The sequence below is a fragment of the Colias croceus genome, chromosome 16 (genome assembly GCF_905220415.1).
Source record: "Colias croceus chromosome 16, ilColCroc2.1".
Lineage (NCBI taxonomy): Eukaryota > Metazoa > Arthropoda > Insecta > Lepidoptera > Pieridae > Colias > Colias croceus.
This window is the reverse complement of record NC_059552.1, coordinates 10533729-10548900: the sequence shown is the minus strand read 5'-3', so window position 1 is coordinate 10548900 and position 15172 is coordinate 10533729. Positions and strand designations below refer to the sequence as shown.

At 34.2% G+C, this 15172-nt stretch overlaps 1 protein-coding gene across 1 annotated transcript in view; it reads right to left on the bottom strand.

Moving 5' to 3' along the window:
- Positions 1 to 15172, bottom strand: part of LOC123698753 (hemicentin-2-like) — a gene marked incomplete at its 3' end in the record, with an annotated part of 122927 nt that overhangs the window by 67970 nt on the left and 39785 nt on the right. The window contains exon 2 of the mRNA XM_045645502.1: positions 1154 to 1246. Within this exon, the coding sequence (XP_045501458.1) occupies positions 1154 to 1223 (70 nt within the window). The remainder of the gene's footprint in view (positions 1 to 1153; positions 1247 to 15172) is intronic.

Below are 15172 nucleotides of genomic sequence, written 5' to 3'. Positions count from 1 at the left end.
TTACCGGCTAATTCGCTCGCCACTCACCCGGTTGCGCTCACCCGGTGGCGCTCAGCGGGTCGACGCTCATTCAGTCGCGCGCTTCACTTCAAAATAGAACAAATCCCGACTCGTTTGCGATACTATCTGGCGATAAAAGATTTTCTATCGCCGCTCTGTCTGAAAGGGCGCATCCCGTTACCGCTCGATGATAAAAACTACTCGCGGAATTTTTCACGTTTCAGTCTTCGTTTTTAGCGTTATCTCCCGTAAAGATTCATCTCCCAGCTGTGAATCTTTTAGCTTGCGTTTTAATGAAGATGGAAACTAGTTTACTATGATAAATTTACATTCGCGCTGTTTGCAGGAATATGAATCTACTTACTTAGTAACGTATTACCTATTATAATATATTTATACAGTGTATTTTTCACATTCTTATATTATGTCCATCTCCTGATCTCATCTTTATACACTATGAAAATTTATTGATGTACAGTTTGTGAAAATTGTCTATTATTAGGATGTTAGTTTCAACTCTGCATCCAAAGCGAATACCTCTTCAATTTACAGGTGTCCCAATAGCAATGGGGACAAGTTATGGACAAGCTAACAACGCACTTGTAATATCGCACGTGTTTGCGCAAACACAATAGTATTCTCTGAAGGCAACCCGAGCTACCGGTGCTGCAGACTATGGGAACACTCAATATCCTTTATAATGCTGCTAGCCTGGTAAGCCGCTTCTTAAATGGTAGGTAATTGACATTGATTTAGAGCATTCAAATGCTTTATAAATAAAATTCTTAAAAAACATCAACACGAGGCGGGATTCGTACCCGCGTTTTTCGCCATACTGCGGCAACGCCTAGCATCCACCCATTTTGTTTTTGTATAACTCGTAAAGTATTATACAATCTTAGATTGCATGTACCTACTTAATATTTATGAAAAAATTGTATAAGTATAAGTATTTATTGGAACGAAGTTCCTAATCGCGCGTTGCGAAAGGAGGTTAGACGAAATAAAGTTATAGTTGTGAGCCGTGCGGCGTGCGCGTGTTTCTCTGTCTGTCTCTCTCTCTCATAGAAAGTAAGCTAGTTATTTTAGTAACTTCGTTCCATCCGGGTGTCCCTTGACACATCACAAGTAATTATTTCAATTGCAGTGTTACCTTTGATGAGATGCGCGGCGAGCACGAGGGCGGCGGTGAGCGCGTGCCGCCGCCACGCGCATGCGTACATCGCGCCCGCCCCGCGCGCCGGATCTGCAACAATACATACACACCAATCACTTTATGAACTTAACATTATTGTAATAGGTATAAAGTGAAATATTTTATTGAATAATGGGCCCTATGCTCAATGGGCAGTGTTGGGCCAGTAGAGACAATCACGATAGTGTCTCTACACTATCGTGATTGCCTCTACTACATGGCCTAAATGTCTATGCACAGCGGCCGTTATTTTAGATGATTTTTTTTATAATTACCGTAATGGCGGAAAACATTGACGATCATTTGTTGAGCCAACGCTGCCCATTGTGTAGAGGGACCATTATTAATATTCATTCAACACTGACAACTTTGGTGATTGGGTCCATACATAATCGATGATGTTATGCAACTACCCGCTTTTTCTGCCACGGATATTGATTAAATTAAAGACGTTGTAGGAATTACATTTATTTTTCTAAAATGTTCAATTTGGTATGTAATTAGAGTAACGTATTCTAAATTAGTAATATGATTACATGTTCCCTTGACAACGATGCTCATTAATTTCCTTATAACTTCCTTATTTTGTTGTGTTTAATTTTATTTAAGTGCTCAATATTGAGTAGGTAATTACATCCATTTGGATTTTATTTAACATGAAGACTTATTCGAGCATTACTTTTGTTTATTTAGTTTTTTCTACACGATGTTGAGGGAAATTATTGTTAAATAAGAGCAGTGGTGGCTCAGTGGTGAGACCTCGGACTTCGAATCGATAAGTCTGGGGTTCGAGACCAGGCGAGCGCGCAGGAATTAAAATTGATTTTTCAATTTATCTGCGCATGTTGTAACATCACCACTATTCGAACGGTGAAGGAAAACATCGTGAGGAAACCGACATGTCGAAGAATTAAAAAGTTCGACGACATGTGTCATCCGCCAACACGCACTTGGCCAGCGCGGTGGATTATGGCCTGTACCCTCATAGGAGGCCCGTGTCCCAGCAGTGGGAACGTATATGGGCTGATGATGATGATGATGATGATGATGAATATATTATCATAATCACAGATTTTCCTGATAAGATACATTTGAATAGAAGTATTTGTAAAATCTGTGCTCAAAATTTTTTGCAAGTAAAAATAATGAAAAACCCGAACAAACACAGGTGGCTTGCTCGGTAGCGTGTGCGGATCAATTAGGGCGTCATTAGGGGCGGAAATCGGCGCCCACCGCGCCTTCTGATCTACCGCTGCACTGTGGCCGGCCCGCTAATTGTTCACTTTTTGTAACAACACCACAACACAAAATTGATTAAATCGCAGATTTGTGGAAGACAAGATGAAATAAAGAAAATAGTATCATTATTGACGAAATGAACAAACAGATAGCTAATTCTCCATTTTAAAGGATAAAAGTCAGTAGTGATACAGGTAGTGACGCACAAATAATTTAATAACTGACAATTAGTCTTGTAAATCGTTATTGCATCACACATTAGAATAGACATAGAATTACTGAAATGGACATCAAAAATAGATGTAATATTATTCAGCATTGCATCCAACACATCCACACATTGCAGTTAGCACCACTGAGCTAACCGCAGACATTAATCAACTGCTGCAAATTCTAAAGGTAAAATATTTGGTGATTTAATGAACAAAGTCATGCTGCTTGTCAGTAATTTCCGCAGCTTGCAAAATGTAAGCAAAGTTCACGTTTAATTTCTCGCAATTTTCCGATACGAGTTAGCACGATGTCTTTTCAATGAAATTTTTCTAGGAATTTAAAGGTAAATGTTGAAGTTTGGAAAAAAGCGTTTTTTTGTCAATAAATGAATTCAAAGTGCTTTAAAAATATCAATTGTTAGTTAACAGATTAAAGACTATGATAAAATGAAATATTGCACTTGTATTTATAGATTTCCTCGCAAGTAAGGTTTAGCAATACTGTTTTATGTTGCTTGTGTCTATGATTTCATATGTTTTCCAGAGATCATTAGTAATAACTTATGATATCTTATTATAAATTTAGTAAGGTTGTCCGAATACTGAGTCCTATTAAACTGACAGTCTGAAATTGATTTACCCTTTCCGCATGTTAAAAGATAATTTATAATAATAATAATAATTTATTTATTAATAGAACAACATAGGTCCACTTGTTAGTAATTTCTTAATTACTATGTTAGTACATTACATTAATTATTTAAATATTATCGTTTTACAATTTACCATTTATATGTCATTTTATTTTTATTGATATAGGATGTGTGTACTTGCTCGCAATGGTGCAAGTACACACAATCAAATCTGTCTGCGATCATTTTAAGAGCGCTATTGGTACTGCCCCGCACCCGGCGCACCACAGATGTGCATCTCTTCCGTATTAAACTATAAAAGCAATCTACTCGAGCTTCAGCAAACATCCCTGATGCGCTACAGTGGCGAGGCAGCCCCATCAGCGCTCTGAATGCGTTGTTATATTGAATACGTAGAGCATTGTATGCCCGACCACCATAGTTATACCAGAGGCTGCACGTGTAGAAATTAGAGCAATATGCTCTGAATAGTGTTATTTTCACCTCAGTGGAACAACGAGCAAACCTCCTGGCCACCATGTTCGCACGGACCGACAACGCTCTACGCTCCCTCTCTATGTCAGCATTATCCTTCAAGTCAGATGTCAGTATATGGCCAAGATATTTATATTCATTGACTCTTTTTAAAACAAGCCCATTAAGGGTGATTGGAGGCATTGACCGGGGTGATTTCCGGTCTGCCTCGAAAACCATAACCTCACTTTTACGTTCGTTATAGAGCAAGCCATGACCATCGGCATACCTTTCACATATAGTAATCAACTTACGGAGCCCACATGCTGACGCGCTCAATAAGACCATATATATCATCTGCATAGCTAATATTATTGACACAAGTGTCATCAATATGACACCCAATATGAGTATTGCTAAGTTCAACAATAAGTGCATTAATGTACAAGTTAAAGAGTGTTGGAGAAGTCAACCCTCCTTGTCTTACCCCACATTCAAGTTTAAATGTGTCCGAATGAACACCAGCCCAACGAACTGTATTGGCCTGGTTACCATACCAAAACTGTAAAATCCTGATTAATTCAGGAGACAAGTGGTAATCTCTAAGCTTCCTCCATAAGACCTCATATGAAACCCGGTCAAATGCCTTAGACAGGTCCAGAAAGCAGGCATAGATTGGAGTTCGCTTTGATGTATAGTAATTGATAACATGTTTCAGGCACAAGACAGCATTTTCAGTTCCTAGTCCTGCTCGGAAACCGAAATGGTTATCATGTAGATTTATAGATTTTTTTAAAAGCGGTTCAAGCATTCCATCAAACACCTTTGCAATCACCGTAGCCGTGAAATGGGTCGGTAATTGCCTTTATCTGTGAGATCACCAGTTTTATTTTTTACAATTGGTACAACTACTGTCTTCATCATGTCATAAGGCAGGTAAGAATGACTGATACATAAATTGAACAGTAAAGCAAGTACACGCGACATGTGGGGTCCAGCATAGCGCAGATGCTCGATGCTGAGACCATCGTGACCAGGTGATTTCCCTCGAGTTATGCAGTTTATTCTATTTTGAATATCTAATACATATTTTGAATTTATGACGTACAGTACTCCCAAACTGATAATGCGCATAGAAAAATGCGTCACTGTTCGGCAACTGTCATATTCCCCGAGCCTCCGAAGACGATATGTATATAGAGTGGTTAAATGTATTTTCTTCATGCATAGTTTATTAGAATTATGAGTTTTATTGTGATTTATGGTAAAAGTGAAAAGTAACGAAATTTGTTTCGATAATTCAATGTAAGTTAATAGCGAGGATAAGCCACACGATTGCGAATATATATTTGTTGAATTGATTTACTCAGAAAATTATATACTTAGAACTATTAAAGTGTCTTACTGAAGCTGGCGTAATGATGGATGTATGGAAGGTTAAAATAAGACAAAGTTTATAATTAAAAAAATATTTTCAAACACTGTTTACATCTAAATCTAATCACTAAAATCTCAGTCCAAAGGATTTACAGAATTAGGGATTATCTCTATTTCTGATATCGTAGAATGATCAGAACTTTCATTATGTTCAAATTCAAATTCAAAATTTTTCTCTCATTCGCTCTTATTAATTTTCACTTTCCCCACTGCTATCTGCTACCTGTGTAAATAATCATTCTACCGGAAAATTCAACTTTGAAACAAAACTAAGAAGGGTATGTAACAGCAGCTCTATATCATACCATACAGAGATAATACGTGCGGTCACCACAATATATTATAAAGACGACTGACGGATTTTTGAATTTTTGACTGACAGGCTACTTACGAATTGTTTTCGATTGTTTGACTCTGAATTGACTCCTATTTCTTTCGAACAAGTTGCAAGATGCCAGTGCATTGTTTAGGGTACCTACTTACGATTCAATGATTCGGGTGTTTCTAGAAATACGATAATTAGCGAAGATCTGCATGCGCATTATTAATTTTGGAGTACTATACTGCTGCAATCAACGACGTCATGCTGTAATGTTGCTAATTCCATAACACACAGATGTTATTTTTAAAATTAAATCTTTAATTACATAAATATGAAAAAAGTATACCTATGTAATCGCAAAAAGAAAGGCGCTTCCATAATTCCGTTTCTTTCTTTTCGAGACATCCTGATATTGAGTAAATGCATAAAACATAGGTGAGAAAAAATATTACTCAATAATTATTATGTAAATGATATCTACATACGAAAATAGATAGTATTAAGACAAGAATATATTGTATACACAGTAACATAAAGTATAAATAACTATAGCTTATAATGATACCCGCCTAATAATATAGGCATATCCCTCCGCGAGGCTCACAATGCTCCTCTTTGAAACAACTAGAACTATAAAGGGTACCATTCACAGGCGCACCCATCCGCTGGATTTGTAGCTGGCGACAAGTCCGCGGACAAATCTGCGTGTGTATGTGTAGTTGTGCGCGGCTCGCGGCTCGGCGCGGCGCTCGCCGTCTGGAGACGGATAGTGATAGACGAGTAGTGTGTGGGCGATGACGGATTTGTCCACGGATTGGTACGGCTCGGGGCTCGGCTCGTGGCGCGTGTAGTGAATGCCGGGCTTAAATGTTTGCCAAGATTCGGTCACGTGACTGCGTGACTAAAAGCTATCAGCACAGTCGGATAGTTCTGAACCCCAAATCTCTGTGACGAATATTTTATCTTAGTCTTTATATTTAATGCATAAAATATTTCGTATACACAATATATTCTTTATAGTTATTTTAATATTGGGCCAAAAATGTTTAATTGTTATTTTAATCATCATTCCCAAAAATGGTTTCAATTCGTCAATTTTTTCTTGTATATTTTGGATATTTACAGGGGTTTTAAATTACAGCAGATATGAAAAAGGATCGAACGCTATCGAACGCTCTGTAGACTAAATTGTTCTAAGAAAATGAAATACAATCTTAAAGAGATCAAGTAGCAATGTTGTAAGCTTTTCCCCGCTGCTTTATATGCGATCAAAACATAATAGTTATTCGAAATAAACTAAACTAGTCGGATGATCTGCCTTCGCTTTTCTTGATCTGGGATAAAAAAGCCTATAATACTGTGTGCAAATATTTCTTATATTGAATTTTTATAATCGATTTAGTAATTTTCGAGTTCTTTAAAACTAATAAACAAAAAATGTAACCTTTTTATAATGTTAGTATAGATAAATCAATGTATGTTTACATAAATGTATTATGTTATGTAGTTCAGTTAGCAATAAATTGAATAAGCACACATCATTCCACCACTGAGCAAGATATATCGTATACGTTACAAATAGATAGGACCATGTATCAAATCCTTTGCGCCATATCTCATACACTATCGAATATCTTTGGTATGCTCAAGTGGAAAATTGTTTACTAACATTATTCATATCCGTTAGATTTCTTATAATATTATATAAAGACAAAGATTGATAAAATAACAACGATCTATATCTATTAGAATAAAATAATGCGTGTGACCTATACCATTTATTTATCAAGAACGGCTGAACGACTTTTTAAATGATTTTAGTTTTTTTGTATTGTCCCTGCTTATCTTTACTAATATGATAAAGCTGAAGAGTTTGTTTATTTGAACGCGCTAATCTCGGGAACTACTGGTACGATTTGAAAAATTATTTTGGTGTTAGATAGCCCATTTATCCAGGAAATCTATCTAATATAATATATTATAAAGGCGAAAGTTTGTAAGTATGGATGTATGGATGTATGGATGTTTGTTACTCTTTCACGTAAAAACTACTGAACCGATTACAATGAAATTTAGCAAACATATAGAGGGTAACTTGGATTAACACATAGGATAGTTTTTATCCCGGAAATCCCACGGGAACGGGAACTATGCGGGTTTTCCTTTGCAAACGCGGGCGAAGCCGCGGGCGGAAATCTAGTAGGCTATATATCGTCACGCTAAGACGAATAGGAGCGGAGCCACGCAGGTGAAACCACACGGCACAGCTAGTGTTAGAATAATAACTGTTAAAAATATTAACCCTTGCTGTACCGGTACGAGTAGCTATTTTATAAAACTAAAATAAAACCTTTCCTTTGTCCACTAAAAGCGGCCATAGACAACACTAAAAGTCTTGTAAAACTATCGACAAAGCTAAAGAGCGTGTTATCATTGCTATAAACGATTCTATCGCAGTATCAGGGAACTACAGTGGCACTGATAAGCTGGAACGGCTCTTTTGTCACGCGCCGGCTCTCTGTCTCGGCCACACGTTACTTTGATAGCATTTGGCAGACGATTCTGTTTTATTTGTTGTACTATGGGTGGTCAGAAGGCTTTTCGTATATGATAAAGCATGTTAGTTTCCGAAATAAATTGAAGCAGATTAAAAAAAGATATAGACTTAAATAAATTAGAGAGAGGTGAAATTGGAGTTTCGGTATCTAAAAATTCTCGTACGTAATAATTATTATATAGTTTTACTCGTGTATATAGGAGAATATATTATTTTAGTCGTAGACTCATAAATAAAATGTCACACTGTATCGGTTAATCGCTCCTAGATAGCAATACGCTACAGCTATGAAGCTACGAGTATCTATATTATTATAGTCCTTGCGAAGACGAAAAGTAGGTTAAACTATGAATTAAAGCGAAGCCTCGAAATACACGACTCAATCACCTTATATTTAGCATTTGCTAGATTACAATTCACTTCACCCGGTAGTTTTGAATAAAAAATGAGGCGATATGAATCTTATATGTAAAGCAGTTACGGCTTGTACGGGCTAATACAATATGGTAATGCGGCGCCATGAAAACTTTCCGTGGTCGAATATCGTATCAGTAATGGCATGTTATTTATTCCGACTTGTTTGGAAACACGAAAAATTGTCAGGTTATTATGTAAGTTATTGGTGGTATTAATCAGACAAATAGCTCGACTTCTTACTTTGATGTAAGTATCAAAGTAAGATAATGCACGTAACTACCTGTGTCTATTTTAGTAAATGTGAACATTCGTTTGAAATATTAGCGTCAAGGAAATGTAGCTATATGCATATCATCAGCCTTTACTCGCTATAAAGATAAAATATTCAGAAGTAAATTAATTGTTACTTTATAATGGTTGGTGGTTGCTTGGTTTTTATATGGAAGAAGAATAATATTTTAATAATTGTTTCAAAGCTAACGCTACACAAGCTAAGAAATACACACATTTCCTATAAAAATAAAGTCATATCTTACCCACACATACCGCTTCAGTAATTAAACAATAAAAGTGAAGGCACGGGCAGCCAGCCGTGGCCGGCCATAAAACCGCTCATCTAAGAAGATATACCGTTTTGCCTTTGGTAGCGATTATACTGAACTAGCGACGTATTGCTTCGCTTGGCGTATTTTGAGCTAGCTTGTATTATAATATATATTATGTATTTGAAGATATTATATATATTGTTGAAAACAGCATTTTTTTGGTGCTTGTGAATTTTATTTGCTTTTATTTTGGCTTCTTTATATAACATTGTCCTTGAAATAAATGTTTTTTTCTAAAATGTCTTCAAATAAATGAGCTTGTAACTTTACTATTTATAATTTAATGGTAATTATATTTTTTAAGGTTTCTTTCAATTACGTTATTAAATTTCGTCTATTTTGTATCTTGGAATTTTGTTCGTGGTTAATTTAAGATGTAGGATATTTTAATATTTTAGGTCTACATTTTCATATTTCGTTTTAATAAAATAATTTTCATAAAACTTAATAAAAATATTTCAATATATATTATTACATAATTTTAAAACCCCGCTTCAAAGATTATCTGAGGATTTATCTATCATATAAATTAATCAGTCTAGGCCAATTTATAAAAAAATCTCAAGTTAAGTTGTTTTCAAAGAGCATGTTATTTATAATACGATTAGAATCACACAGAAGCAATAATAAAAGTTTAAGGCCTATAACGTTAGGTCATATAAAATGCCCTGATTTTGTAGCCAAATAAACCTAGGTAATTCTGGTAACACTAAACAACTTATCACAAAACAATAAAACTTGTGTTACAGTCGTTCACACGAATCTTTCTAGCTGTGAGTATGGAAGTTCTAACATCGTGAATATTATCAACGTTTTTGCCACTTCACATAAATGTATGTTAATGTATGTAGTACTCAATTCGAGAGCAATTATATGGTTATATTATTAGCCATCAAGTATTATTCAACGAAGCGTACGTTCAAAACTCTATTGGAATAAAAGAAAAAGTTAGTTTTTTTATTGGTAAGTGAAATATGAAAGCATTAATAATTATTGAGTTTAACATGATGTAAATATTTAGAAATTAAAGACTTTTTAACGGATTTTAAACGCGATTTATTCATTATATTATTTTCCCGACGTTTCGAACACTTTACAGCGAGCGTGGTCACGGGGAGACTGAGATGTTGTACGCTCATCTAAGAAGATAATTATGCCGTTTTGCCTCTGGTAGCGTTTATACTGAACTAGCGACGTATTGCTTCGCTTGCCGTATTTTGAGCTAAGCTTGTATTATATGTATTTGAAGATATTATAAAATATATATAAAATATTAATATATATTATAAAATCCGTTAAAAAGTCTTTAATTTCTAAATGTATAATACTCGCGTAAAACCAAACCCTAGAAAATACTATGATGTAAATATTCTGAATTAATGCACGATTTTTTTTAATTTACAAAGGAAATTATTGTTCTGAATGAAAAATATATGCGATTATTCCAATTAGCATAACGTAATATTTTGAGTAACATGTCGTTAATTATGCGTTTATTTATAGTTTCGGTGGTTCAAACGAAGCAAATTATTTGTATATTCTTTCCAAGATAGGGAAGTGGAGCAGGAAGCTGTCACTAAAATTATGTTTAGTTCGTTTCAACAGAATCAGGGCTATTGTGCTCGAACTGGGGCGTTTTATCTTGGAAACTTTATACGGGGATCTTATTTAAGGAATCCAACTAAGTCACAACATATTAGGTTGTATTCGAAAAATATACGAAGAATTTTTAATAGAAATTTTTGTATTTTTAAACTCTACATTCGAATTTCACGCAAAATAATGAATGAAATATTTTTTTTATGAATTTTCGCTTTCCTATTTAGGACCGAGCTTTCGTAATTTCACTTTAGCTTTGTCATAATTTTCCTTTTTTTTTTAAATTACCAATATCTTTACATTTCGCTCTCCATAGTAAGTTTATGTAAATTATTTTTATTCGTCAAATTTACCCACTCTAATCTATAGGAAATATCGAAAAAAGCATCATTTTCAATCCCGCTACGCATATATCTATTTACATAACTATATTAGGCACAATAAACTTTATATATGCAGTCGCTAGACTGATCGTAACTCAAGTTAAAGCTGCAAAGTCTCACAGAGTCGCTTTGAAGTAAGTTGAAGTGACAGAACTATTTTAGACACGTCTCAAAATAAAATATCCTTTGTGTGTGCGAAGGTGATGTTAGTATACACTATACGTACTTCTGAAGGAATATATCTTGCAAGGTACAAAGAAGATGCAATTTAATAATTATAAACGTGTTTAAATGTCGTTAAAGTTATGCTTTATTTGATTTTCTTGTTGCGTTATGTTGTTCAAATAAATAACAAAGTCAAGCAACTTTTTACATACTTCGAGTGCTTGTTTTAGATTTTATGTTTATTTTGAGTTGGATGTAGAGAAAATGCTAGTAAATTTTCGAACCAGTAGTTCCTAGGGTGAGTTTGTACAAACCAATGAATTGTTTAGATTTATAATCATCTATAATATAAAAATGAATCCCAAAATGTGTTGTTGGTAAGCGCATAACTTGAGAACGGCTTAACCGATTTCGTTAATTCTTTTTTTATAATATTCATTGAAGTTCGAGGATGGTTATTATGTAGAGAAAACGTGAATATGTAACACGGGTGAAGCCGGGGCGGACCGCTAGTTATTGATAAAAAAGGCAAAATATAAGAGTTATTTACAGGCATTAACTTGCTGTCGCCAAACATATTCAAATTGAAATGTCATTATGATTGAGTGTTATGTAAATATTGTTATATTAAAAATTAATTACAATATGATGGATGGACAAGTGGACTTTATTTGGTAAACATTGGAATTATTTCGTTAATTTCGTATTTATCACGACGCGCTGTGTCAGCGATTCGTCAGCTGGCGGTCATTTATTCAGCGTTAATGTTACTGTTTTTATTATGTTTAGATGTTATTTTTTATTAATTTTCTTAATAAAAAGAACTATTTTTAATGTTCTTTTCGATGGAATGTACTTTGATGATGCTACAAAGCTAAACAGCCGTAGGTAGCCGTTTTGAAAAAAAAACTAGAATAAATATTGTTTGCGTTGATTTGATGATAATATACTCAAATTATTATTAATTTACTGAAATCTAGAAAATGAATTATGTTCTATTGATACTGAACTAAATTGTTACCCTAGTAGTTTTGATAAATACCTTTTAACAATACCTCTTTCAATAGTGATCATTAAGCGTCCTTCGAACAGCAATTAGTTGTGATGTCATTGAACTTATATCAAGGTATTCGAGTTCAATGATCCATGTACCAATTATAATATACACCTTACCCACTTAAATCCAACTGTACATACCAGTGTACCGCAAACTATAATAATATGTAAATGGATGCGCCATGTGTATATCGCCGTATATTACATTAGCAAAATACATTACCCGGGCGAATGAAATTGGTGTAATTACATTTAACAACGATCCATTGTATAAGCGAGTTGTGAAATTAGTCGGTTATTATTGCGGGTTATTTTTCCGCAGTTAGCGGTACAAACAAACAGGCACTTTGCGGATTAGCCGCGTGGTGGGCTGCTTGTATGGGACTTTTATGTTCTTCGTTTCGTTCACTACCCCCCGCGCTAGTGTTACTACGAACTATTGTTGTAAATGTGAAAATTCGAGGATGGATGTTTTTGTCCGCGAACCAGGTGCAATTTTCATCAATCATGCATATTATCAGTTACTGATTATATCCTGTAAACTCATGCCTGTTATTGTTTGATACATAAAGAATATATCGCGATATTTTGCATGAAAACATGTACACAGAACTTTTTACACAAAACTATTCTTAAAATACATTCACTGTAAAGTAAGGGATAGGCAACAATACTGTAAAGGTGATTAATTTATAAAACTATTAATTCAAACACCGTCAGTATATTTTAATCCTTATTTCCTCATGAATATCAGCAGCCTCTGCACACCGTTGTCACGTCAACGACAAGGATTCGAATCTTGGTCTTTTCATGAATTAATTGGACGCAAATAGCGCGCCCGAAATAACCGACCGCCTGCACTTTGTTAAGATAATTTGACAGCCAATTGAAGACATATCGACCGGCAACCACTACGGATGGGCTATTTTTAATTTCGTCAACATTTACGTTTTCATCGAAGTGCTATTCGTTTGTGGAATGTTTAATAAAATATTTTATCGTTTGCATTTATTCGTTGAATTTGTCGATTAAAACAGAAGTAACATGTTTTAAATATCAAATTCAATCGAATATTGATCTTGGTTTATTAAATAATTGTCAGAAAACATAAATGAAATTTATTTTTATTTCATTTTCGTGTTATGTTCTCGTGGAAACACGAATAACGTGTAATTAAGTAATAAAATTTGTATAGATTCCGTCTCGAAAGTAATTAAACGTTTATGGATTCTTTAATTAGGCAACTTGTAATATTATTGTACAAAAATGTAGGTGTCGAGCCAAAATGGAGAAAGTAAAGAAAGCCTCTTCAGAATAATGTTTCTTCATTTTAATTACCTTTAGAAAATCCCAAAGTAAAGTCGCGAAATTTTTAGGGTGTAAAAGTTATTACATTTTGATTATTTTGAGCACTTGGGCTATCTAAGAATAAATTATGAAGCAAAAAAGTACGCGTAAACGATAATTTAAGTCCATTGTTATATGCGCTGAGATGAGTCCATCAGAACAAACAACAGTTATTCAATTATAAAATGTACATTGTACAAAATGTACATTGTCAAGTTAATTCAACTATTAAAGCATGTCATTATTTCCCTTTAAAGTTTTAAATACATTAGCAGACAATAGTGAGCCTCTATAAAGTCTGGAGGATATAACCAGTGTCGTCGGAAGATACTCCACAAAGCGGTGTTTGCGTCCTGCAAACAGAGTACTTTTTGCTTTTAAAAAATTTCACATTAACTATGTACTTCAACGCTAAATGAGCGTGTATTGTCCGAATTAAACTTTAGTTTAGATAAATACAATGTGTGCTGATAAATTAACAATGAAACTGTTGTTAAGTTTTGTATAATTTTAAGTTGAAATTACATAATTTATAATATATCAAATAATCAACCATTGTTCTAGTGTAACTACTACTTTACTAGAAGAATTTAATTTTTATTTGCGTGTTTTAAATTTATAATTAACTAGCGACTCACCCCGGCTTCGCCTGTGTACATGTTTGCATATTTTCTCTCCATAAGAACCATCCTCGTAATTCATGGAATAGTACAAAAAAATCAACAAAATCGGTTCAGTTGTTTTATAGATTGGCGCTGCAACGAAAATAGCATTTCATTTTTATAGATTAACAAAAGTCTTAGAACTCTCTACAATAAGTAATTATGTATTTAAATCAACTTATCAATCTCCAATTGACTGAGTTAGCTTGTTTGAGGAGTAATATTCTCATAGTAGTTTGTAAAACTATTAAAAAAGTTAATTTCTGTAGAAGCGTCGTTGATGTATTTCACATTACTCGCACTGATCGATTTTACTTCAGGGACAGACAAGTGATCAGTCTTTCTGAGCCTTTCCTGTTTTATTAAACTTACGTTTCACTTTAACAAAGCTGTTGATACAAGAATAGAATGTATATTATTCTGTTCTTCTTTCCGAATTGGTGGTAAATATTAAAAATATGTAATGACGATCAGAAAGTGCTTCTAAAAGAAGTCTATTTGAATAAATAAATGTTTGAGTTTATTTACGGAAAAAGTAGTTCAAATTGTATTTGTGTATGTAATAAAAATTATCTTTAACTTGAAAACGATTCGTACAGGTGATTTTCTTATAACAGCTCGACACATTAGTTACACTACGATATTTATAACTACTACCTGAATATACAGAAGGTTGAAAATCTGTGTTTCTCTGTAAAAGTCTTTCACTCAGGAACAAGTATATCCAATGATAAATTTTTTAAAGATTTAATTTAAGTGTAAGCCCTCTTTCTGCCCAAACACTTTACACTTACAAAAATAGCGGCATGGTATTTAATTTAAATCCATAGCATCTCATTTATCATGTCTGTGGTTCACTTTGGCGGGCTA